Source organism: Eptesicus fuscus, chromosome 21 (assembly GCF_027574615.1).
Source record: "Eptesicus fuscus isolate TK198812 chromosome 21, DD_ASM_mEF_20220401, whole genome shotgun sequence".
In the NCBI taxonomy this organism is placed as follows: domain Eukaryota; kingdom Metazoa; phylum Chordata; class Mammalia; order Chiroptera; family Vespertilionidae; genus Eptesicus; species Eptesicus fuscus.
In genome coordinates, this window is record NC_072493.1 from 43,532,315 (window position 1) to 43,557,012 (window position 24,698).

At 60.9% G+C, this 24,698-nt stretch overlaps 3 protein-coding genes across 9 annotated transcripts in view; 1 reads left to right on the top strand and 2 right to left on the bottom strand.

Annotated features, from left to right (window-relative positions):
• Window positions 1-28: 28 nt before the first annotated feature.
• AKT1S1 (AKT1 substrate 1) lies at window positions 29-7,803 on the bottom strand. 7 transcript variants are annotated; one of them, XM_054711329.1, is made up of 5 exons: window positions 7,678-7,803; window positions 4,250-4,635; window positions 2,611-2,688; window positions 2,345-2,514; window positions 29-1,035 (listed from the first exon to the last, which is right to left on the bottom strand). In XM_054711329.1, the coding sequence occupies exons 2-5, from the start codon at window positions 4,626-4,628 to the stop codon at window positions 892-894; spliced, it is 771 nt and encodes a 256-aa protein (XP_054567304.1). In that variant the 5' UTR covers window positions 4,629-4,635; window positions 7,678-7,803; the 3' UTR covers window positions 29-891. The 7 variants fall into 7 exon arrangements, with proteins under 7 accessions (XP_054567304.1, XP_054567303.1, XP_054567308.1 ...); XM_054711328.1 differs by lacking the exon at window positions 7,678-7,803 and adding an exon at window positions 7,100-7,234; XM_054711333.1 differs by lacking the exon at window positions 7,678-7,803 and adding an exon at window positions 7,072-7,155.
• A 157-nt stretch (window positions 7,804-7,960) lies between these two features.
• TBC1D17 (TBC1 domain family member 17) lies at window positions 7,961-21,603 on the top strand. Its single transcript, XM_008154332.3, has 17 exons — window positions 7,961-8,186; window positions 8,638-8,736; window positions 8,962-9,036; window positions 14,251-14,374; window positions 15,032-15,239; window positions 15,641-15,752; window positions 15,836-15,994; window positions 16,322-16,450; window positions 16,542-16,645; window positions 17,073-17,167; window positions 17,563-17,679; window positions 17,757-17,857; window positions 17,934-18,033; window positions 19,929-20,026; window positions 20,150-20,266; window positions 20,733-20,819; window positions 20,899-21,603. The coding sequence occupies exons 1-17, from the start codon at window positions 8,166-8,168 to the stop codon at window positions 21,100-21,102; spliced, it is 1,950 nt and encodes a 649-aa protein (XP_008152554.2). The 5' UTR covers window positions 7,961-8,165; the 3' UTR covers window positions 21,103-21,603.
• A 206-nt stretch (window positions 21,604-21,809) lies between these two features.
• IL4I1 (interleukin 4 induced 1) overlaps window positions 21,810-24,698 on the bottom strand; it is a 34,189-nt gene continuing 31,300 nt past the window's right edge. Inside the window, exons 7-9 of the mRNA XM_028129514.2 lie at window positions 23,677-23,745; window positions 23,274-23,410; window positions 21,810-22,808 (exon numbers count right to left, since the gene is read on the bottom strand). Coding sequence (XP_027985315.2) covers window positions 21,827-22,808; window positions 23,274-23,410; window positions 23,677-23,745 — 1,188 coding nt within the window. The 3' untranslated portion in view covers window positions 21,810-21,826. The remainder of the gene's footprint in view (window positions 22,809-23,273; window positions 23,411-23,676; window positions 23,746-24,698) is intronic.

Consider the following 24,698-nt stretch of genomic DNA (forward strand, 5'->3'; position numbering starts at 1 on the left):
TTGAATAAACATCCACATTTCAAGCTCATTTAACAGAGGTAAAACTCTTTAATCTCAGAGCGCCTCTCCCAACTCGCGATCCCCACCCCCCAACTCCCCCCGACATCAGGGCCGGAGAGTGAGGGCCCCTGCCCCCCACCTTGGGTGGACAAGGGCCCTTTAAGGCACCTGTGGGGGAAGGGGCGAGGGGCGGGAGCTGGTAACGTCCTGATAAAAGGACAGGCTTCCGATTGGCAGGCTGTTATGGGAAGGACCCGTGAGTGTGTCAGACGCTGGGACAAGACCGGGCCATCCCTGAGGGGCCAGAGACCAGTTGTCAGGATTTAGTAAAAAAAAACACACAAAAACGGTCTTAGCCCCAGTAGTGTCAAGAACCTAAATTTAAGGCCACAGGCTAATCCTGGGCACAGAAGGGCTTGGCCACGCCCCCAGGAGGCAGGACCCAATCAGGTAGGAGAATCTAGGAAGGGCAAGTGGTGACTGGCAGATTGGTGTAGACCTTTACAGGGTTCCAGCCAATCAAATGAAGCTGCCCATTCACCGTCTGAAGTGGAGCGCCACCACCCAATCCTGGGCCTTGGCTACGGGGTTAGAGCCAATGCCGTGCGAGCAAAGCCCTTGTCGCTAGGCAGAAAACGACGCGACTCCACCCATTTAGGGTTTAGAACTAGACACTCCCGATTGGAGAGCAAGCCAGTCCCTTAATAGAAACCATCTGTCGCTGGGCAGGGAAAGGGGCGACAGCCTGTGAGCACTGGACAGGCCCCACACCTCGCGCGGAAGGGGGTGGAAGGCTGAGAGGGATCGGACTCCGATTGGCGGGCCTGGGGGCGGGGCGGGGTGTAGTGTAGGGCCGGCGGACACTGGGCCAGGAGACTCTCTCCCTGGGCCTCAGTATTTCCGGATCAGCTTCTGGAAGTCGCTGGTGTTTAGTCGCGGTCGTGGCAGGTCCCCGAAGACCTGGGTGTCCTCGGCCTCCCGCATCACCAGCGCGCGCATGCTGGCCGCGATGCGGTCCAGGTCTGGCGAGGAGGGCTGCGGAGACGACATGGATGGTCAGCACCCTCAATGGCGCCCACGTGTCCCACCTCAGCTTGCAACCCTGGCAGTCAGTGCCTGCACCCTGGGCTCCAGGGCCCCTCCAAGTACTTTCGCCCCTGCGATGCCCACAGCCACAAGGCCCTTCACCCTGTGTTGCTCCATATAGGACCTTCCTACCCGTTCAAATACCACCTCCTCCAAGAAGCCTTCCTGCCCTTCTCCCCTGCTTGGCCTGGACCACTGCGTCTAGTTCCTTCTCACAGCGAAGTGCTGCTCCTCTGCTGACCGTCAGGCTGTGTGCACCCAGAGGGTCTCACTCTAAGGGTTTGGGTTGGAGGTCCAGTCATGTGCCACTCAGGCTACTGCCACCCCCTAGCTGTCCACAGGGACCTCGCCCCCTGTTGAAGGCCACAGTCTCCTCCTCTGAAAAAGGGGCAACAACAGGTCTGAGAAAATCAAGGACAGCTCAGCGAGGGCAGGCTACCACGTGGTCGGTGCTGTCTAGAGAGGGTCCCTCTCCGTGTCAGCCTCCAGGTGAGGGTCCTGTCATTCTGCCTGCAGTCCCACCTCGTCCACCTCCCTTAGACCCTGGCACCCCAAGTTGGGCCTGGCCCCCAGCAGGTTGAGAAGCCACCGACACCCGTTCAGAGACCAGCCCAGGGCCCAGAGCTCAGGCCTTGAACGTTCATTAACAGTGTCCCCACCAGTGGCACCCCGGGCGGCAGCCGCTGCTGGACCCGCCAGTGTGTAAATGCGGCCACTGAGAGGAGTCAGGGGCAGGGTCAACCTGGGACCGTGGCCTCCTCCCAAAAGGAAGCTGGGTGCCGCTCCAGCTCTGCCCCTTACAGACTGAGGTCTTGAAGTCACATGTACTCTCGGTGCCTCGGTTTCCCCCCCGCTTCAGGAGCTTCAGTGATGGGCGATGACGACCCACCCCAGGAACCGCACATGTAGATCATACAGGAGGAACAGCAGACAGGGTGCGTGTGGACGTGGTCAGGCCCCTCTGAGCCTCAGTTTCCCCAGCTGGAGGGGATACCAAAATCCTTGTGCCTGCGTGCAACATGCATTCTATACATGGAGCTGTTCCTGGAAACGAGAGCAGACTTTCTCTACAAGACACTGGGACACGCTGTAAGGCCGTGACAGTTAACACTGCATGGCTCTGGCCCGAGAACCTGCCTGGTGAGGTGGGAGGTAGGATTAATCCCATGAAATGTGGCACCCATGTCTGAGGACTTCCTGGAGGAGGTGGCTCTGAGCCCTTCCCACCTCCCCCTTCCCCCTCCCATTTGCCCCTCACCGGCCCGTTCTCTTCATCCGATGACCGTGCTTCTGTCCTCTTTTCCTTGAAAGTCCAGATGGGCACGGACACAGGCAGGGACCTGGCGTACTGCTGAGTGGGCAGGGCTGAGGCCGGGGGCACTGCGTAGGCGGAGAGGCTAGTGGGGGTCTCCTCGCTCAGGCTGCCGTCTGAGAGAGAAGGTACACTTCACCTCTGTCCCTGCCTCCATCCCAGACACCCACTCGCAGCCCCACCCAGGGCGCGGGGACAGCTGGGACACTTACCGTCTGTGCTCTCAGGGTCCGACTCGCAGAAGGGGGGCAGGTCCTGGAGCGTGGCGTCCTCGTCCATCACAAAGAGCCCTGTGCATGGCGTTACAGGCCCAGCCAGTCAGGTCACCTCCTCCAGCCACCGCCTCCCTGCTCCCTGCATTGGCCAGGCCCTTGCAAACCTCGGGGTTTCTGGAACTACTATTCCCTCTGCCTCAAACACCCTTCTGCTGGTTATCTGCCTGGTTACCCGCTGGTTACCTGCCTGATGACCTGCTGGTTATCTGCCTGGTCATCCGCAGAAACAGATCTAGTTTCTATCTGTTCCACTCTCAGGTGGAAGCAGCTGGCTGAACAGAAGTCCGTAAGGCAGGAATGAGAACCTGTTTTCTGCCAAGGGCCATTGGGGTATCTATAACATCACGCACAGGCCATACAAAATTATCAACTTAAAAATTAGCCTGCTTGCCCTGGCCGGTTTGGCTCAGTGGACAGAGTGTCAGCCTGCGGACTGGAGAGTCCCGGGTTTGATTTCGGTCAAGGGCATATGCCTGGGTTGCGGGCTCGGTCCCCAGTAGGGGGCCTACAGGAGGCAGCCGATCGATGATTCTCTCTCATCATTGATGTTTCTATCACTCTCTTCCTCTCCCTTTCTCTCTGAAATCAATAAAAATATATTTTTAAAATAAGCCTGCTGTATTTGGTCCAACATCTAATTAACTCACCCCTGAGGCCTGGGCAGGGCCAGACCAAGTGCTTTCTAGGGCCTCATACAGCCCACGGGCCCGAGGTTCCCCAGCCCCTGCGTAAGGTCTGTTTGGGATGAACTGACTCGAAGTACGGTTGAGAGAAATATAAGATTATTATGATTCCTGCTTGACATAATGGAAACCTGAAGGCACAGAGAGGTTAAGCCACCTGCCTGCAGTCCCAGGTAATCCATGGTGTCATGGGATCTGAACTCAGGCCATATGGCTCCGGAGTCTGTGCCCTTAACTCTATGCAGGCTTTCTCCTCACAACAGTGAGGAAGCCAGCTATTGACAGTAACAAAACAAACGAGTAACTCCTATTTATTGAGCCCCCTGCAAACTCCTATTCACTCTTCAAAACCCTAACGTTACAGTCCAGTCTCTGGGAAGTATCCAACCTCGAGATTCTCCCTAAAACTGCCTGTTGCTCCCTCTCCTGGCTTCCTCAGCTGTTGCTGGCATCCCTGACTCCCCTTTAACGCCTATCCTGTCCTCATAGGCATCAGGGATCAGGCATCCCGATTTGAAATAAACCCTGTTCTGCTCGTGATTCCAGCTCAGGAGGTCCCCTACCCCCAACCCCACAGCCTCTACAGGGCGCAGCCTCATGCCAGGTCTCCAGTTCTCTGGCTAGACCAGGAGTCCCAGGAGTTGGCTGTGTGTCTATGTCTAGCACAGAGCTGGACCCAGCACAGCGTAAGAAAACTGAAGCTCAGAAAGGGAAAATGACTTGCTCAGGGTCACACCTGCAAGCCAGCCTGGCACCCAGGCTCCATGAGACTCCAGCTTCCACAGAACCTCAGGGCTCAGAGACAAGCAAGTCCCACCCCCCCGGGAAACCTGCTGTGCAGGCAACTTGCCAAGCACAGAGCCACCCCAGGCCCTGCCCGCTGTGCCTCTCACCTCCGTTATCGCTGACGCCCAGCCGCTCCCCAGAGGTCTCTGTCTCTGTCAGCTCATCCTCGTCCTCCTTGTCTTCCTCCCTGGGCAGGGCAAGCTGGGACGGGCTCCCTACCGGGCTGGGTGGCTGTGGTGCTGGTGGGGGGAGGGGGGGCCGGGCGGCAGTGGCAGCCCTGTGGGCCAGGGCGATGTCCTGGAGGCAGTGGCGGGCAGCCTCAGCCAGAGCCCCGCGGCCATGGGCTGTATAGGCGCAGGGGCCAGGGAGGGGCGGCGGGGGCGGCGCAGCCGTCAGCAGCACCAGCTCCATGCCGGTGTGGGCCCGGAAGCGCTCAGCAGCCCCTACCACGGCTTCCCACAGCTCCTCGGGGCGCCCTGACGCCATCCGCGCCCTGCAGGCAGAGCAGGACAGAGGGGGCTGAGACTGGGCTGCCTGCACCGTCCCCACTCAGCCCCCGGTGTCCACCTGTCCCAGCTGGGCTCAACATCTTCCCCCAAACCCACCATTCCCCTAGAATTCCTCCCCATCCAGACCTCAGCCGCCCAATCCCACCCTCCTGCCCTGCCCGACCGCCCCCCCCCCCCCGGCCCCCGTCTCTCCCCTTGGACCTGCCCTTGGGAGCCACCGGCCACAGGTGAGTAAGGAGCGCCGATGTGGCAGGTCCAAAGTGACAGGGGCTGTGTGTGTGAGCCACACTGGGGTGCAAGTGGGATGCAAACACCCCGAGAGCAATCGGAGGGTGATTACTTGAACTATTTTAGGCATGCTGACTAAATTAGTGAAAATGAACTTCACTTTTAGTGTGGCTTATGGGGATTTTGAGCTCAGGTGTACGGTTTGCATTATATTTCTATGAGAAGCGCTGCCCTGACCATCCAGCCTCTTCCGGTGCCTTCAGCCTCCAGTCCGGCCAGCACATGGCCCTGCAGGGGTCCTTCTAGCCTGGAGCTGCCCCTCCCCCTCCCCAGAACCCCGAGGACAAGGTCACAGCCCCTTGCAGGCTCCTGAGGCCTTGGTCAAGGTGCCTTCCCCCCACACCTGGACCACTGGTCTTCCATTTACTTGTCCTTCTTTCCCGCACCTCTAGATCGCGTCAGCACCCACACCTTGCCCTGTGGACTCCCCCAATATGAGTGACGCCCATTCTAGGACATCTCTCTCTGGGGAGTACTGTCTGGATCCACATCCATCTCCCCAGCCCGTGTGGGAGCCGCTGAGGGCCGGCCTGTGGGGCTCATCTCTGAGCCAGCAGCAAGCCTTGCCCAGCAGACAGGCTTGCGGGTGGGGCTGGTCAGAAAACGGTGGGCGAGCTCCCGTCTGCACCTGGGTTCAGCCCGCAAAGCTTTCGTCTTTCCTACAAAGGCACCCGGTTCAACAATAAAGATCCATTCCGTAAAACGAGGCACCCAGCGCTCACCCTGGCCGAAGCTACACACAGCACAACCTGCACCTGCCCCGACAGGCCCCGCAGCCCTGCCTGGTGCCAGGCAGGGACCTGCGTGTGCCACCCACATTCTCATCCCACCCTCTCGCCAGCTCTAGGGAGCTGTATCACCCCCTTTACACTGGCAACTGAGGCCCAGGGCGTCTGCTTGGGGACCGGGGTCCGACAGCTGGAGAGGAGCGCTGGAGCCTGAACTTGGCAGTCTGAAGCCAAACCCTTCTCTGAACACCGGATGCCATCCTGCCTTCCTTGTGAGGAAAGGTTTATGATCTCCTAGTCAAGATGGGAAAAACGAGGCTCAGGGAGCTTCCGGCGCTGGCCTGGAGGCACACAGCTAGAAAGGGTAGACAGGCTGACGCTACTGTCTGCCCAACACCACAGCCTAACAGTCGTGGAGGTGCTCAGGGCCGGGAAATGACTGGTCCAAGGTCACACAGCCTAGCAGACCTCACTTCCTGGGGTCACCAGGGTTAAATTCCTCTCTGTCCTAGATCTTAACCTAACAACCGGGCTGCAAATAGGGTAATGGGGGTGAGGGTCCCCCCATCTTAGAGCATGCACAAAAAGGAGGAGTTCGAGGCAGACCTCTCCGGGGACTCTCTGGAGTCAGTTACCCCACGAGGAAAGAAACCAAGACTTGGGGAGTCTCCAGTCCCTACAGCTTCTGGAGTTAGTCCCGCACCCTTCAAAGGTCTGCGAGATGGAGAACCCCCTCCGCTCAGATGGAGCCGTTTAAGATTAGGGGGAGGAAAAGGAAGTGAGACCTGTGCCCCCAGGAGGGCAGGGAGAGGTAGAGGGATTGGCCTCTGAGGAGGAGGTCAGGAGGTGAAGAAGCCGACTCCGGGAAGAGGTGAGGAAGGAGATGCTAGTGGAGCCCCGCTCCAACCACCTGTAAGACTGCAAGTGCCACCCCAACCTCCCGCTCCGAGGTGGGAGGCCTGGAGGATGCACCCGCAGTCCCGGGCGGGTGAATGTCGGGGGCCTTTCTCCGCCGCTCAGAGACGTCCCCAGCTCGCCCGGAGGCCAGCGAAGACCCACTTCTCCAGAAAGAAAACAGGAAATCCCGCCCCGATGGGGGACAGAACCGGAAGTCCCGCCTTCACACGGGTGAGGGCGCCCCGAGGCAACCCCCCAGCACCCCCCAACCCTAGAGACCAGGTTCACAGTCAAAGAATCTTCATGGACCTGGAGACCGGAAGACAAGACCGTCTAGGCTTTGCCTCAGCTCAGACACGACGGTGCATGCCGGCGACCGCTTTCCAGCGCTCAGCGTGGGGTCGCTGGACGACCTCTGCCCCTTGACATTCGCGGGCTCTATCACCACCCACAGCGGCTCGCCCGCCCCGCGCCCCTCGCCTCCGGACCGCCAGATCCTCCCCGCACCGTGGCTCACAACGCCGCCTCCACTCACGTGCCCGGAGCCAGCATGGCCGGCCTGGCGCCGTCGCCGCCCTCAAAAGACATGGCAGCACCGGGCGTCACTTCCGCGTAGTTGACCCGCCTCCACGCTGCACACTCCGCCTCCTTCACGGAGGCCGCCCGAGACAAAGATGGCGGCCACGGAGACTTCAGAAGGGCAATGGCGGAAGCAGGGTGCCCGTAAGAAAGATGGAGTGACCCCAAGAAATATGGCGGCCTGCATAGACACACTCAGGACCACAGTCCCTCAACTCATAATCAACCTTTTCCACAGAAGTAGAAGAAAGCAATGCCCGCTAATGACATGGCAACCAGCCTAGTATCATCTGACCATAATGAATAAGGGCTCTCCCTCAGGCCTATCCCCTTCGGCACCGAGACTGGCAAAGATCCAACACGCCAGCCTTTCTTGCTTCGGTTTGCCCAACTTCAATATGGCAGCCCAGGATGCTATCTCTCGGCGGTGACTCGTGGATTCGTCGGGGACCGCTTCGTTCCCGGGGATACCGACGGGTTCGTCCCGTTAGCCCGAATCCCTCAGCGCCTGTTGCGATGTACAGCTTCTCTCACCTTTTCCTTTCTCGGTTTCTCTTTTCCAGAACCGCGCTTCGTGCCCTGCAGAGGGAGGAGACTGCCCCACATTAACATGGCCTGAGCTGACGGTCCCTACCCGTGCCCTCAAGCAAAATGGCCCCTCTCCGGCTTCGATGCCAGTACTCAGTATGGGGAAAGGAGTGGGCGTTTCGGAGTTGGAGCAGGGGGCGGAGCTCCAGGCCCCGCCTCCTTGTTTACTTCTTGTTAAGGACGGTAGCACTGCGCCTGCGCACCCTCGCTCCACCTTCCCCGTCTGCGCCAAGCGACGGAAACCCTCGTGACTTAAAACCCTCGTGGTTCAAGTTCAACCACCCCGTTTAGAAAAATAGTTACACCCACTCCTCTTCTAGCACAGGCAAGGGCGCTACCACTCTCCGGGATTGAGGGGAGTCTGCTATCCGGACGTGACAGCACATTGACCCGGAAAAGGAGGGAGCCGGGTCAGCGGGTCCTCGGCCGCGGCTATGGAGGGAGCCGGTTACAGGGTAAGCACTGCGGAGGCCTTCTTTCGCGTCTGTTGAGGGAACGCACCCTCCGCTGGGCGGCTTCTCCGTCGGGCCGGGCCGCGCTCCGGGAGCCCAGCCGGGCCGTTCCCCAGCAAAGACACCATTCCCTGATAACGCGCTGTCGCCCTCCCCGCCTCTGCCCTGGGGAAGACCCTTATCTTCTGGCCCTGCCCCTGGTGTGAGATGCTCTTCTAGGCCCCGCCCCTTTTGGAATCCAGACCCCCTCACACCCCTGGACCCCCGACCCCTTCTCTTCCTCCCCGCCGGACGCCTCGCTAGTTTGTTGGTATTTGGGATTCGCCACTCCCGGGCCCCGCCCACCGGAGAATAGCACCTCCCTAGGTCCGCTCCCATTGGCTCCCTTCTGAGCCCCGCCCCTCGGATGCCGTTCTGCCCTGGGGCCCCGCCCCTCACTGGTTCCCTTCCTCAGGTGGTGTTTGAGAAGGGAGGCGTGTACCTGCACACCAGTGCCAAGAAGCATCAAGACCCGGACTCCCTCATCGCTGGCGTCGTCCGTGTTGTGGAGAAGGTGGGCCAGGAGGGAGCAGGGCTCGGGCAGGCCCGGAGCGGGACGGAGGCTGCATCTGTCGGAGTACCATCTAGTTGTCAGCGATGAGACCTTAGGAAGACCGGGTGGGGGCTGGAGAGAGGCAAGGCTTTGTCAAGCTGAAAGCCTAAAACGGGGAGGAAGTTTGCCAGTATGGTTTGGAGAGTTCGGAGGGGAGCCCCTCTAACCTCTCCCTCCCTCCCTCAGGACAATGACGTCCTTCTGTCCTGGGCTCCTGTGGAGGAGGCTGGAGATGCCACCCAAATCCTCTTCTCCAAGAAGGTAGGCTTCCCTCGCCGGCCCCTTCTCCACCGGCGTTTTCCTGGGCCCGGGCAGTGAAAGGCGTTTGAAGGTGCTGGGTACAGTCCCAGGCCTAGCCTCGGGGCAGGTGTGAGCCTGTTTGGTTTCCTCGTCTCTGAAATGAGGCTGAAGATGCCCATTCACGGAAAGAAAGCAGGCTCATGGCCATGGGGACAGCTGCCCCTGTACCCGCTTTGCTCCTTGGGGGAGCCCCGCCAGGACAAGAAGACACTGGGCCTGTGGATTTGGGTTGCACGGTTGTTAGCCCGTGAGAACTTGAAGTGTGGTGTTTCTTCTGGGGCAGCCCTGCCGTCATGTCCGTGGAGGGAACAGGACCCGACCGAGGCTACTCGCCCACTTCTGTGGCACCCCTTCCCCGCCCCAGTTCAGGACCTCAGTACGTGTCTCCGGGGCTTCTCCTTGCCAGGCCCTGTGCTGGCCGGTGCAGGCACCCAGAGACCAATCCCGCCCAGACCCTGCCTACGCCCTCATCACCATTCTGTTTCTGAGAAATTGAGGCACAATGAGAGGAAGCCCCTTTTCCGAGGTTAAAAAAGCTGGGAGGTTGTTGGAACTTGTGTTTGAACCCAAGGACGCTGATTCTAGAGCCCTGCTTCTCCCTGGGGAGCAGACATTTGGGCTGGGATTCTGAAGACGAGGAGGGCGGGAGGAAGTGGGTTTCGGCTCAGGGGATGTGGTATGTACGGCTCTGCAGAGGGGTTTGCTGGAAAGGTGGTTGGGCCTGAAATGCTAGGCTCCGAAGCTTGGATCCTGTCCTGGGGACCCTGGGGGGCAACCTCGGGAGGAGAAAGGTGTGAGTGTAGAAAGCTCCCTGGTGGGGGCATGTGGGCGTTGGGCCAGAGGGCCAAATGGAGGGCGATTGGAGGCTAGAAGGTCAGGGAGGGGGCGGTGTGATGGGCCAGGGAGAGAGGAGGAAGCTTCAGCTGGGGCCATGGGGTTTCAAATGACCTGGGGCGGGGGGTACAAATGGAGATCACAGGCACCTGCCCCCCAGTTGGGGCAGAAGCGACCAGGGTTTTGCATTTGTCACCCACCTGGAAGGCAGTCTGAGTGTTCTGGAGAAGACTGTGTCCTCCGCGGCACTCTTACTTCCAAATAGCAAGCCCACCGGGTGGGCTTCAGCGGGAGGGAAGACGGGCACTCAGGATTCGTTCAGCTCCAAGGAACACAAAACCAGGCTGATGGAGGTTAAACAGACACAAGACTCCAGGAGGTACGGCGCTGCTGGCCTCCTGATGGTTGCCGTCAGCGCCTGGGTCACCGAGACCTACGGTGGTTGCCCTAATGGCCTGTAAATAACTGCTTCAGCGCCAGCCAGAGCATCTACCTTTTAAAGCAAGAAGGAGGGGGCACGCATGGTACCAACCACATCTGTCCTCGTCAAGAAAAATGGAATTTCCCAGAAACCCTCTGCACTGGTTAGGAGTTGCATTTGGCTGTGCGAACAGAAATAGGAATAACGGGCCTGCGCAAGGCGGAAGCTCATTTCTCTCCCATTAAAAAGCCCAGAAGTGCAGCCCTGGCTGAGTAGCTCAGTTGGTTAGAGCCTCGTCCCAGTACGCCAAGGTTGTGCGTTTGATTCCTGGTCAGGGCACATACAAGAAGCAACCAATGAATGCATAAAGGAGTGGAACAGCAAATGTCTCTCTCAAAAACAAAACAAAACAAAGCCCAGAAGTACAGGTTCACGTGTGTGATGACCCAGTGTCCTGCCATCCTTGCGTGTCCTAGCCGTCCTCAGGCTGTTCTGAGGTCCAGAAGGGCCTCTGGAGCTCCAGCCTTTTTGACTGTTTTTGTTCTCCCTGCGTGTGAGTTGCGGGTTGGCCGATGAGCTCTGCTCGTCACAAGTACTCAAGGAAGTCTGCTGCTGGAGCGGCCAGCATCTGAACGGTCGCCGTTCCTTGTGGCAGAAAAAGAGCCAGATTACAATCCCGCCTGGAGTGACGTCCCAGCCCCTTGGCCAGAACTAGTTGCTCGGCCCCACCCAGCCAGCAGAGTTCAGTGAGCTGTGATCCTGCTGTTTGCCTGGGAGGCAGAGAGGTGCTATTTGGCAAACAGCACGGAGGGCAGAGATGGCGTTGCTGGGGCTGGTTCGGCAGTCTTGTGGGCAGGTGTCCCTGCCAGTTCGGGGCCCGCCCCTCATGGCCCTAGTTTGCGGCTACAGCTCCAAACACCGTATCCTCCATCAACAACACCCAAAGGTGAACCAAAGGGTGTTCACTCTTGAAGGTGCCTTTTTTCCAGGAACTTCCCGTCCTCACACCCCACAGACATCATCTCCGCTCCCACTGGCAGCAGAGTGGGTCTGTAGGCCACTTAGAACCGCAGGGAATGCTGGGGAAGCGATTGTTGGGGGGCTCAGTCCGCCTGGAGCAGCAGCAGAGACGGCCACGGGGAGACTCAGTCTGCGTCCTTCTGGTGTCATTGCTCTAGTCGTGCAGGTTGGTGGCAGGAGTTAGTCTCCAGTTACTTTAGCAGCAAGGGTGACTGCAGAGAAGTGGAGGCTGACGGGATTCCACCAGGGCGGGAGGGACAGCACTGACGCTTCAGAACCCACCTGTGAGGGGGCTGCCACCGCTGCCAGCGTTGGAGCTGTCGAGTTCAAGGACACCGTCATCATCGCTGCTACAAAGCTAGTGACTGGGCCCGGAAGACAGCCGGCCCCACCACTGCCCCAGTTGCCTCTCCGAGGGCAGGAAGGTGAAGACAGATGCGTCTCCTCCTCACTCATCAGCCAAACGTGGCCCAAGTGGCAGGAAGTTGCCCTCACCTAATTTCCACTTTCCAGATCTTAATGTATCTAATTGGTAGACTCTATCTTGAGTTTGGCACTCTAGCTGCAAGGGAGCCCGGGAATTGTAGTTTTTAGGTCTTATATCTAGGCCTTTGATCCATTTTGAGTTAATTTTTGTGTATGGTGACAGGTAACAGTCAAGTTTCATTCTTTTGCTTGGGGCTTTCTAATTTTCCCAGCGCTATTAATTAAAGAGGATTTCTTTTCTCCATTGGATATGTTTTGGCTCCTTTGTCAAAATTATTTGCCCATATACATGTGGCTTTATTTCTGGGATCTCAGTTCTGTTCCATTGGTTTGTGTATCTGTTTTTCTGCCAATACCATACTGTTTTGATTATTGCCTCTTTGTGGTATAATCTGAAGTGAGGGAGTGTGACATTTTCAGCTTTGTTCTTTTTTCTCAGGATTGCTCAGAACGGGCGTCTTCTCTGACAGGTGGCCTCTGTCTCAGGGCACCACCCCTGTGGGGGATGTGGCGGTGGGGTTCCCAGTGCTGTCCCCTGCAGCCCGATGCTGCCAGCAGTACAGCTGTGACGGGTGGGGGCGGAGTGACGTGGGAGAGGCCAGCTGTGCCTGTGGCTTTGTCCTCCCAGTAATGGCAACAGCCTGACCTCAGCTGCCTCACCTCTGTAGCTCCGCCCATCACTGGGATTAGCCACAGTGTGCGCCTCCTGCTCAGGGAAAGATGCCATTTCTCTCTTTTTTTTTTTTTTTTTTTAAGATTTTTTTTAAAAATTGATTTTTAGAGAGAGGAAGGGGGAGGGAGAAGAAAAATTTAGATGCGAGAGGGAGACATCGATTGGCTGCCTCCTGCACCTCGAGGTGATTGAACCTGCAATCCCGGCAGGTGCTCTGACCGGGAATCGAACTGGCAACCTTTCAGTGCACAGAACGATGCCCAACCAACTGAGCCACATCAGCCATATGCCTCCCCAGTGTTCAGGGCTGCAGATAACGTGCTCCATAGCCTGATGCTCAACGCTACAGCCTCTGGGCCCGCTGCTGGCTCTTGGCGGGGAGGCGGCCAGCTTGTGGCTTTGTTTTCCTGTTTGGCGGTAGTGGCTGCCAAAATACTGGCTGCGCCTCTGCTGGCTCCTCCCTGGTCGCTGGGCTCAGCTACAGCAGCAGCAGCACGTCCTGGCCACGCAGGCAGGGAACACACCTGTGTCTGCTCCTTGGCCTGCAGGCAGTGCAGGGGCCACCTGTGCCTCCCCTCTCCTGAGACCCACATCCATGCCCCTGTCTCAGCTCCTCTTCCTTCCCTCCTCCCGGTCCTTCCAACTCACCCACCTTCGGATGCGGATGCCTCACCGTGGGGAACCGCTCAGCCTCTGGAGGAAATCTGTTGTTGCGACTTCAAGGGGAGACCAGGGGGTCCTCTCATGTTGCCATGATTCTAACGTCACCCCTCACGTTATTTTCATAACCTGTGAGCCAGCTACTTTTTTCTTTTATCGAGATAGAATTTACTTACCACAAGCTCAATTTTATGGTAGAATTTAAGACTTTCGACGTGAATGAATCAGTGGATTTTAGTCTTCGCGAGATTTTGCAGCCATAGCCAGTTCCAGAACATTCCGCCATGCCCCACAGAAACCCTCTAGCTGTCAGCAGCTGCTCCCCATTCTCCCGTCTCCCAGCTCCTGGCAGCCACCACTCTCCTCTCCGTGCCCAGATCTGCCCGTTCTGGGCGTCTCCTGTGGAGGGAATCACACAGTCCGCGGTCCTGTGTGTCTGGCTTCTGTTCCTTCGGGTGCTTCCGAGGTCCGTCCGAGTTGCAGCGTGGACCGGAGCGTTGCTCCTTTTTATTGCTGAGCAATACTCGGCTGTGAGGCTCTGACGCTGTGGTTACTCACCAGCTGTGGACACCGGGTGGCTTGCGTTTCCTGGCTATCAGGAATAATGTCCGCGTTCTTGCGTGGACGTTTATATGCACTTCTCCGGGGTTCATGCCTAGGAGTGGAGGTGCTGGGTCACACGGTAATCCCATGTCTCACCCTTTGAGGAACTGCAGACTTTTCCACTGCGGCTGTCGCCCCCCGCACTCCCCCCCACCCCCTCAGCGTCTTCTTGGTCGCAGCCGGCCTGGTGGGCACGCGGGGGTGTGAGGTGGTTTGATTGGCGTTGCCCTAGTGAGCACTGCCTGCTTCCTGCACTGAGACCTCCGCAGTCACGCCGAGCCTGCCCTGCTGGACCACCTGCTCGCCCGGCGAGCCACCAGGAGACTTGGCGTGGGTCCTGGCCCCGTCCCAGTCCTTAGCGCCCTCTTTGTGCCTCAGTTTCTCTCTTTGTTCAATGGGGCTACCTTCCAGGATAGCCTCATGGCTCCGATCCAGAAACTGAATCCATAGCGCCTCTCTCTTTTCCCTTTTCCCCAAGGATGCCAGTGGAGGGGACTCCTGCACCTCTGAGGACGAGCCGACCTTTGACCCCGGCTATGAACCCGACTGGGCTGTCATCAGCACTGTGCGGCCCCGGCCCCGCCGCTCAGAACCCACCAGGGGTAGGCTGAGCTGGTACCCCTGGGGGGCAGATGGTGACACCTTACTCTCCGTTGTCATGGCACCAGGGGCTTCACTGCCCACAGTCAAGATGGCCACCCAGCCCCGGCCTTCCAGTCCCAGGAGCGTGGGTGGGGGTGGCCAGCGTCTCCAGGGTTTGCAGCTTTGCTCATTCTGCCACGCTCTCTGGTTGGCTGTGGGCACCCCAGTGCGTCCAGGCCATGGGGAGGAGAATTGCCGGTGACAGGTTGTTCAGGCCATCGGGGTGCTGCAGCAGAGGCACCGGGAGGCATCTGATCCCTCGGGGTGGGGAGCCCTTCCAGGAAGCGGCAGTGCAGAGCCTGGCTCTGAGGGACTTGGTGTGGGCACTGGCCTTTCGCTGTGGCTCCAGTGTGGGGGCTGGAGTGAGGAGAGGTTGGAGGTGACACGGCAGGGGCAGACCGAGGACTCTGGTCTTCATCCCGAGGGCGATGGAGCCGACTCGCAGCAGGCACATGTCCCCGGGCTGGGCTCTGTTCACATCTTATTCATTGTGTTTCCATGGAAACGTGAGGTGACCCAGAGCTCCCGAGGGTGGGGCCTGGGGCTGGCTCCTGTGGGCTCTTAGGACATGTGCCCCTCTGGCTGCCCACACTCTCCGAACACTGTGCCACCCCCAGGTGCGGAGCCCAGCTGCCCCCGGGACTCCTGGGCCTTCTGGGTGAGCCTGGGGGAGCTCAAGTCCATCCGCCGGTCCAAGCCAGGCCTCAGCTGGGCCTACCTGGTCCTGGTGACCCAGGCCGGAGGCTCCCTGCCCGCCCTGCACTTCCACCGCGGGGGCACCCGTGCCCTGCTCCGCGTCCTCAGCCGCTACCTGCTGTTGGCCAGGTGAGCATTCCCTTTGCGCCAGGCTCTGCCCCTCGACGGCTGCAGGGCCCCTCAGAGCTGGGAGAGGATCAACTCAAACCGATTTCAAGGCAGGAAAAGGGAATTGACTGGCACAAGGAACCGCAAAGTCCAAGGGTAGTTGGTGTCAGGCAGGCCCGGGTCCCAGGATGCTGGGGAGAGCCGTCTGCTTCCGAGTTTCTCACGCTCAGGGCCCAGCAGCCGGGTTGGCAGTGGGGGTGGACAGACAGACAGCACCTCCGGCCCCTGACCAGGGAGGTGGAAGGCCCACCCCTGGGGTCCAGCTGTGGCCTCAGGCCCGGGAAGAGGGAGTCCCCGGTAGCGGGTAGCGGCGGGAACACTGCAGGCCTCTACCTGTGCGTCGTCAAACCCTCCCCCCCCAGCTCCCCGCAGGACTCCCGCCTCTACCTCGTCTTCCCGCACGACTCCTCCGCGCTCTCCAACTCCTTCCACCACCTCCAGCTCTTTGACCAGGACAGCTCCAACGTGGTGTCCGTGAGTCCCAGCAGGCCCTGCGCTAAGCCAGGGGAGGGGGGCCTGCGGTGGGCGGAGCGTGACCCGCCTCCTCCTGTCCCCAGCGCTTCCTCCAGGACCCCTACTCCACCACCTTCAACAGCTTCTCCCGCGTGACCAACTTCTTCCGGGGAGCCCTGCAGCCGCACCCAGAGGGGGCCGCCCGAGACCTGCACCCGGTCCCCGACGACGAGCCGGAGCCTGGGTTCGAGGTCATTTCCTGTGTGAGTAGCGGGGCGCACCCCGTTACTTTTGCTGTCACCTTGGGCGTGGGCCTGCATTTCCCAGTGCCTCAGTTCCGTCCCCAGAAAAGGGGTGACAATAACGGCACCGCCCTCAGCCTGTGCTCCTGGTGCTGGCTGTTAATGGGGGGCCCTTCCAGACTTGGGGTGACTTTGTCCCTGACCCAGGGACGGAGTTGCTTCCCGTCCCACCCTGAACATTAACTGTCTGTTGAGCTCAGCAGGGCTGAGGTGACTAGGGTGGGCCGGGATGCGGTTGGGGAGGGCTGTGGGGTCCCCCCGGACAGGGCTCACTGTGGTGTCCCACAGGTGGAGCTGGGACCTCGGCCGGCCGTGGAGCGGGCGCCTCCGGTCACAGAGGAGGAGTGGGCCCGCCACATGGGCCCCGAGGGCCGCCTGCAGCAGGTCCCCGAGTTGAGAGCCCGGATCTTCTCAGGAGTGAGGCGCTGGGCTTGTGGGGGGCTGGGCTGGGCTGGGCCGGCAGGCGGCCTGGGGGCCCCCTCTGAGCTCCTGCCCGCTCCGCCCCCAGGGTCTGAGCCCCAGCCTGAGGCGAGAGGCCTGGAAGTTCCTCCTGGGGTACCTCAGCTGGGAGGGCTCAGCCGAGGAGCACAAGGCGCACGTGCGGAAGAAGACGTGAGTGAGCCCCGCCCTGGCCGCCCGGCCGCCCACGCTGATTGGCGCCCAGCACGGGGCCCGGCACGTTGGGTTTGAGCCTGTCGTGCCGGGCAGCACCTGTGCACGGGGAGACAGGCGATGGGCCGGCCTGTCCCTCCGCTGGTTGTCCTGGTGCCACACAGTTTCAGTGGCCGCTGCTTCGCTTCCTAAGCCGTGGGCGCCTCTCCTCGTTCCTGGTATATATTGTGCCCCTGCTGTGCGTCCTGGTCCCCACACCCGGTGGTGGTGACAGACCCTCCACAAAAGCCCACAGGGAGTTCTGTGCCCCGAGATGCCAGGAGGGGGGCTGCCTGGTCAGGGAGGGGCTCTAGGGCGGTGGCCGGGGCTGAGCCTGCGGACCCAGGAGGGGGCAGGCGCCTCACGCAGCCTCTCGCCCGCCCCTCAGGGATGAGTATTTCCGCATGAAGCTGCAGTGGAAGTCGGTGAGCCCCGAGCAGGAGCGGAGAAACTCCCTACTGCACGGATACCGCAGCCTCATCGGTGGGTTGGGGGCTGGGGAGCCCCGCCTCCCCAGGAGCAGGGTGAGGGCCTCCGAGGCGGGTGGGGGTGAGCAGGGGCCGAGGGGCCAAGGTGGGCCGGGGAGAGGGAGGAGAGCCAGGCTCCTTGGGTTTAAACCCCGCTCTGCCATCTACTCACCGTGAGATGCTGGCAAGTGATTTTACCCCTGGGCCTCAGTTTCCCGTCGGTGCCCGGTTAGTAACCATGGCGTCAGAGGATGTGGCCAGCGTGAAGCAGACCTCACTCCACAGTGTCAGGTGGTTGGGGACTGGCCCACACCTGCGAGGGAAGAGGGGAGAGGGGCTGCAGCCAATGGCCAGCAGGGATGGGGCCCCCAAAACGTTCTCACCTTGGCACCCTGCTCCCTGTCCCCGCAGAGAGAGACGTGAGCCGCACGGACAGGACCAACAAGTTCTACGAGGGCCCCGAGAACCCGGGGCTGGGCCTGCTGAACGACATCCTCCTCACCTACTGCATGTACCACTTCGACCTCGGTGGGCGCCCGAGGCCGGGAGCGCCGGCCCTGGGGGTGCTGAGGGCCCGGCCGGGCCCTGACCTCCTGTCCCCACAGGCTACGTCCAGGGCATGAGCGACCTCCTCTCCCCGATCCTCTACGTCGTTCAGAACGAGGTGGACGCCTTCTGGTGTTTCTGTGGCTTCATGGAGCTCGTGGTGAGGCTCGGAGCAGGGGTGGCAGGCGGGCGCCTGGGAAGGATGGGGTGCGACGCCTCCCGTGCCGCCCCCACAGCACGGGAACTTCGAGGAGAGCCAGGAGACCATGAAGCGGCAGCTCGGGCAGCTCCTGCTGCTCCTCCGGGTGCTGGACCCGCCGCTCTGCGACTTCCTGGGTACGTGTCTGGGTGCAGGGGCGGGGGCAGCGGGGACAAAGGCCTCTGGGAATGAGCAGCCACAGACGGGGTCCGGGACATTTGGTCCTGATCCTAAAAAGAGAAACATCTGGCACAACCCAGAGCCCAAAACTTAGCTGTGAAAGCCGGGTTGGGGCTTGGAGCGAACCTCGAAGTGCAGGTGTGCGCGCTGCTCCGCGGGCCGCCGTCAGTCCCGGCTCCTGAGGGGACGCCGAGCCCGGCTGCTCTCCGCCCGCCTTGAACCCGGGGTTGGACACTGGTTCTCTGGACTCCTGGCACTGGGACGGCTGCATTCTGGCCTGAAAATGTTTCTTGGTATTTGTTCAGTGCAAAAAAGTGCAAGAAATTCAGATAAAAGGAAGAAAATAGAAGTTGCTGTTGATGGTAGTGTTCTTTTGGTGCAGACGATAATTTACTTACGGTATTTCCTCCCTGAAGTGCAGGCTCACCGTGGGGGAGGGAGACGTATTGGAGAGGAAACCAAGGCCTAGCAAGCTCCTGCAGTTCTGGAGACACCCGGACATTAGCTGCCTCTGTGTCATTAAGAGTTTCTTTTGGTTGCCCTGGCCCCGTGGTCGGCAAACCGTGGCTCACGAGCCACATGAGGCTCTTTGGCCCTTTGAGTGTTCTAACGCCACTTCTTCAAAATAGACTCGCCCAGGCCGAAAACCGACTTCTGCGCATGGGCCACGAAGTTTCTATCGCACTATACGTGCGCGCCCACACGTGGTATTTTGTGGAAGAGCCACACTCAAGGGGCCAAAGAGCCGCATGTGGCTCGCGAGCTGCGGTTTGCTGACCACACTGCCCTAGCCAGTTTGGCTCAGTGGATGGAGCGTCGGCCTGCAGACTGAAGGGTCCTGGGTTTGATTTCGGTCAAGGGCACATGTCCAGGTTGCAGGCCTTTTTTAAAAAAAAGTTTCTTTTAGCCCTAGCCGGTCGGCACAGGCTTATCCCCAGCCCTGGTCGGGGTGAGTGAGGGAGGCAACCAATTGATGTGTCTCTCACATCAATGTTTCTCTCTCTGTCTCCTCCTCCTCCCTTCCACTCTCAAAAAATCAATGGAAAAATATCCTCGGGTAAGGAATAACAACAAAAAAGATTTTCTTATTGACTTTTTTTTTTTTAAAGAGAGAGAGGAAGGGAGAGGGAAAGAGCGAGAAACGGTGTGATTGGCTGCCTCCTGCAAGCCCCCTACCAGGGACTGAGCCTGCAACCTGGGCATGTGCCCTGACTGGGACTCGAACCGGCAACCTTTTGGTGCACAGGATGACATCCAACCAAGTGAGCCACCCCGGCAGGGCCATTAAAAATGTTCCAAACCACCGCTTGTATTGGCTGCAAAGCGTTTTATCCCCTTTAATGATTTAAGATGATGTACAAGAACAGATTTGACCTGACCTGGACATTGGCAGTTTTTCATCGTGACAAATAGAGTCTGGACAATTTCTTTAGGTAAAATTCCAGGAAGTGAACTTGTATCTCGGGCAGTACGTGTTTTTACAGCTTTTGAAACGTCTGTCCCCATCGCTACTTTCCTGGAAAGTTACACCCATTTCCGTGTTTGCTCGACGTTTCCTCGCGCCTCCACCAGCACGGGGTCTCACTGTCCCTCCGTGTGCGAGTGGGAAACATGGGACAGCTCACCTCGCCGGGGTTTGGAAGGCAGGATGGGGAAGGTTCCTGTTGACAGCATTCCTGCCTCAGCCCAGGGGCCTTCCCACGCTGGGCAGGCGTCAGCGCCTCGCCTGGCGGAGGGTCTCAGAGCCGGTCTCAGTCGCAGTCCGACTGGGCACACTGGGAAGTAGAACGGGACGGGCACTGCCTGTGAGCTTGCTGTTGGCTTAGCACCACCCTCCTCCGCTGTCCTGCAGACTCCCAGGACTCTGGCTCTCTCTGCTTCTGCTTCCGGTGGCTGCTCATCTGGTTCAAGAGGGAATTCCCCTTCCCGGATGTTCTTCGGCTGTGGGAGGTGGGCCGGCCAGTGTGGGTGGGGCCTGTGGGAGGTGGGCGGGGGCAGGGGCAGGGGCAGGGGCAGACCTGGGTAGGACCTCAGGCAGAGACTGGCCTGCGACCCTCCCTCCGGCACTCCTAGGTGCTGTGGACAGGGCTCCCGGGCCCCAATCTGCACCTGCTGGTGGCCTGCGCCATCCTGGACATGGAGCGGGACACCCTCATGCTTTCAGGCTTCGGCTCCAATGAGATCCTCAAGGTGAGGCCTGAGCCTGCCCATCCTGACCTGTGCAGGGACAAGCGGCTGGAAGGGAACTCGGTGGTACTTTGCAGTAGTCGGTTCTCAAAGTAGGGTTGTTGAAAGTGGGTTGGCTCTGAGCAGGGCAGCCCTGAGACCAGCTCTGTTCTCCCACCCGGCCCACCCCTGGCTCTGCGGGGTCCTCACGGAGCATGTGGTCTGTGCTTGTGGGCCCCCCGCACCCGAACCGGGCAGCCAGGCCACTGGGTGGAGCTCAGCGCTCTTTCCCCTCCTGATCCTGCATCTGGCAAGAAGCCGGGGAGAGCTGACCTCCCCTGACCACCCCACCCCCCAGCTACACTGTGAGCCCCAAGAGGGCCAGCCTGGCTGTCTTCCCTCCATTGGGTGGCACAGTGGGCGCTCTGGAGGTGCGGGTTGAGGGCCCGGAGGCCGGCCTGACTCAGCCCCCCCCTGCCCCCGCCCCCAGCACATCAACGAGCTGACCATGAAGCTGAGCGTGGAGGACGTACTGACGAGGGCCGAGGCCCTCTACCGGCAGCTGACCGCCTGCACGGTGAGTCCCCCACCTTCCCAACAGCCCCACTCCCCGCCCCTCCCAACTTCTGACCTGGCTTCCTCCCCCAACCCCCCAGGAGCTGCCCCACAACGTGCAAGAGGTCCTGGGCCTGGCCCCGCCCGCAGCGCCGCACAGCCCCTCGCCTCCCGCCTCCCCACTGCCGCTGTCGCCCACCCGCACCCCGCCGGCCCCGCCGCTTCCCGCGGACACAGCTGCGCAGCCCGACAGCAGCCTGGAGATCCTGCCTGAGGAGGAAGAGGAGGACGGCGTGGGCTCCTAAGCGGCTGGGCTGGCCTGGCTGCAGCCTGCCCCGTTGCACAGCACTTTATCCAGCTCCCGCCCCGTGACCACACCCCACGGGCTGGGGGTGGAGCCAGCGAAGGGGCGGGGCTCCCGCCTTGCCTCCCGCCCCCCTGATTAGCTGGCTTCATTAACTGACATTTCCGTGTCCAGTTGGCCTCCTGTAGGTGTAGCAAGGGGAGGGGGTGGTGCGTGTTCCCCTCTGACCACTGTGCAGAGCAGGTGTTTGACGTGGACCCCAGACCCGGCCAATGAGACTTAAGAGGAGGGCCCTTGGGGATGAGTGGTGTGTGGGGGAGGGGGCTTGGGGAGGCAGGCCTAGTTTGGGACTTTCGGAGGAGTGAGGATGGGGTGCTGGGGTGCATTGTGCAGGGACACATCCTGGACATAACTGAGACGGAAGGGCCTGCAGAGCTGCTCGGACACTGAGGACCTGCCTCCCAGCTTTGTGGCACTTGAGGAAATAAACTCGTGTTTGATCCGCTGTTGGTCTGGCCTTTTGTGACTCGCATCGCGCCCCACATTGACCAGGGGTGGAAAGCAGCGTCGTCCTCCCCGTGACGCCCCTGCCCAGGGCGGCCCCCGGGGCTCCAGGAGAGGCAGAGCCCCTTCTACCCCTGGGCGCATGGCTTTGCTCAAAGCCAAGTGGGGAGGCGACTGAGCCAGGGAGGGGGCAGGACCACAAGGCTTTTTCCGAAAATAATTTAATGCTCCGTCGCCTGGCTGTTGGCGTTGGGAGTGGCGGTCCCGGGCAGGGTTGAAGGGTAGGTGGTCTCCGCCCTTTGAGACCTGCACAGGGGCTGGCAGTCCACGGGGCCCTCGGCCACGCGCACGGGCTCCTCGTCCTCCGTGTGCAGAGCCTTCTCCGTGTGCAGGGCCTCCTCCGAGTGCAGGGCCTCCTCCTGGCTGTTGGTCCGGCTGTGCCTTTGGCCGTTGATGGACAGCGCAGCGCGCAGTGCGGACTTGACGGCTGTCTCCATCCAGCCGTGCGGGTAGGCGGTATGCTCCCCAGCGAAGTAGACGCGACCATAGGGGGCCGCCCAGTCCAGTTCCTCCCAGCCCTCCCTGGCACGCCAGAGCGTGGGCGGCTGCACCACGAAGCCGCCGTGGCTGTGTGGGTCCTCCGCCCAGCGCTTGACGACGCCAGTGCCGTCCCAGAGCCGGTACACGATCGGCCCGTGCAGCGCCGCCACGTCATCCAGGGCCAAGTGCAGCGTGTCTTCCGTGCTCAGGCCCGCGAACGGGGCCGTGGCATCCCCCCACGTGTACGAGGCCAGCAGCAGCGAGCCCTCCCCTGGCGACGGGTAGATGATCACGCGCGCCGGGCGGTCGGTGTTGGAGTGGCCGCCCTGGATGTGCTCGTCGTGCCAGAAAGGCCGGCGGAAGCTCAGGTACACCTTGATGGCCGGCTCGTAGTGCAGCTCGCGCAGCGCCTCCTGCCACTTGCGGGGCAGCGGCGGCGAGAACTTCATGCGCTGCAGCGCCGGCCCGGTGGCCGTCAGCAGCACCACGTCAGCGACCATGGTCTTCTGATCCCGAGCCCGGTGCGAGGTCCCTATGTGCACGCGCACCTCGCGCGCCTCCTGCGTCACTGCCGCGACCGGCGTGCGCAGCAGGATCGGCACCGACAGCGTGCTCAGCAGGGCGCGCGGCAGCAGGTCCCAGCCGCCCTCGACGCGGCGGTACCTGGTGGAGAGGGGGAGAGGGGAGGAGGAGGGGGGAGGGGCAGGAGGATGACCTGGGCTCTCGCCCCGCTCCTTTCCGCTGGCTCCTCTCTGTGCGCTCCGCGGTATCTGCTCTAGATCTCACCTGCCCGGAGCGCTCCCGCTAATCACACTCTATTACTGGCCCATAATTGGCACCTGCTTGCTCCCCGAGAATCCCACCCACTCCCTGAAGTAACCCCCTCTCCCCCCTCCCCTCCCCCAAGACCGAGGACTGGAAAGCACAGAATTATGAGACTCAAGAACCCCGCCTCTTCTGTCTGGGCCACGCCCTTCCTGGGACTTTTCTTACCCATTTCCTCCAGACCCCGCGTGTGGGGGTGAATGTGGCCCCTCCTCCCTAAAAGCTGCACCCTTCTCGCCAGCCCCACCTGCCCAATATTGTGGCCCCCAGACCCCGCCCCTCACCACAGACCCCGCCCCTCACCGGAGCCGATCGCTGAGGGAACTGTGGGCCCGCAGGGCCTCCAAGAAGCTGCGATCAAAGAAGCGGTCCTTGGACATCACGTCCCCCAGGAGGTTTATGGCGGGCTGGCTCAGGTTCCCCTCGTTGAGGAGGTATTGCTGGGGGACGGGTGCGGGTCAGGGCCCAGGCATTGCACCTGCAGGGTCCCTCCCAGCTCCGCCTCCCCATTCCGTGATGCACCGAGAGCTTAATAGGGTCCCTGGACCTTAGAGATCCGGTCCCCCCTCTTGTGACAGATGAGGACACGGAAGCCCCGAGAGGGGGCGTGTCCAGCCCCATGGCCAGGCCGGGAGGTCGCCAGGGCTGTGTCCCGGGTTCCTGCCCTCTGACTCCAGGGCCAAAGCCAAGGGGCGCGGCCGCTTACCAGGAGTGTCATCCTGTCGAACTTCCTCATGGCCCTTCTGCAGCCCAGGGTCTTGATATCGGTGACGGCCTGCAGGGGAACAAGCAGACGGCACTGCGCTGAGGGGCAGGACGGCGGACGCTGGGCCCGGCGTCCAAATCTGGGTTGTCTTCCTGCTCCTGCTCAGGGCTGGCCTTCATCGCGTGTCCGCACTGCAGGCCTTTGCCCGTGCTGTGCTCAGCCTTGCCCTCCGCTGCTGCTCAGATGTCACCTGGGCCGTCCTCCTGCGTCCGTATGCCCCTCCTTCCCCGGCACACCTGGCGCTGACATGCTCGGCCAGGCGGGCGCTGTTTCGCCTGCCTCCATCCCAGGCATGGCTCGGGGCAGGCAGGACGGCCGCCCTCAGTGCTGTGGCATTCTGGTGCCCAGTCACTACCTCCTGGTTCACTGTGGGCGCAGACGGAAGTGGAATTCCTTCTGCCACTGCTGAGGGGGCATGACTGCTGAGGGGGTCCCTCCCTGCCGTAGTCTCCCAGGGCTCCCCAGCACCTGCAGCCGCAGGGTTCTATCCCCTCAGCCTGGCATCCGAGGCCCCTACCAGCCCCTGATCGCCATCTCTTAAGGAAGCTCTGGTTCTAAGGACAATATCCAGTGCCCAGACCACCTCAGCTCTCCCACCTCCACACCCCTGTACCGTCCCCTGGCTAACCTCCTTCACCGCTCTGCTCGTCTCATCTCACCGCCGCCTCTGATTTCTGCCCTCTTCTTTGCTCACCTGGCTTCCCCTTGTGCCCTTCCTCCCTCATCCCCTCACCATCACCTCGCATTTCTCTAGGCTCGCTGAACTGGGAGGTGCCAACACAGACAGGCCTGAACTCAGCACCCACCCTTGTCTGGAAGGGGAGATGGACAATTAGGAGCTGCTGAGAAGGGGGAGGCCAGCTCCTCCCTGAGGGCATCAGGGGAGGCTTCCTGGAGGAGGGGACATTGGAGTTGGTTCTTGAGGGATGAGCAGAGTTCCCTGGGGGGAAAGGGTCTTCCAG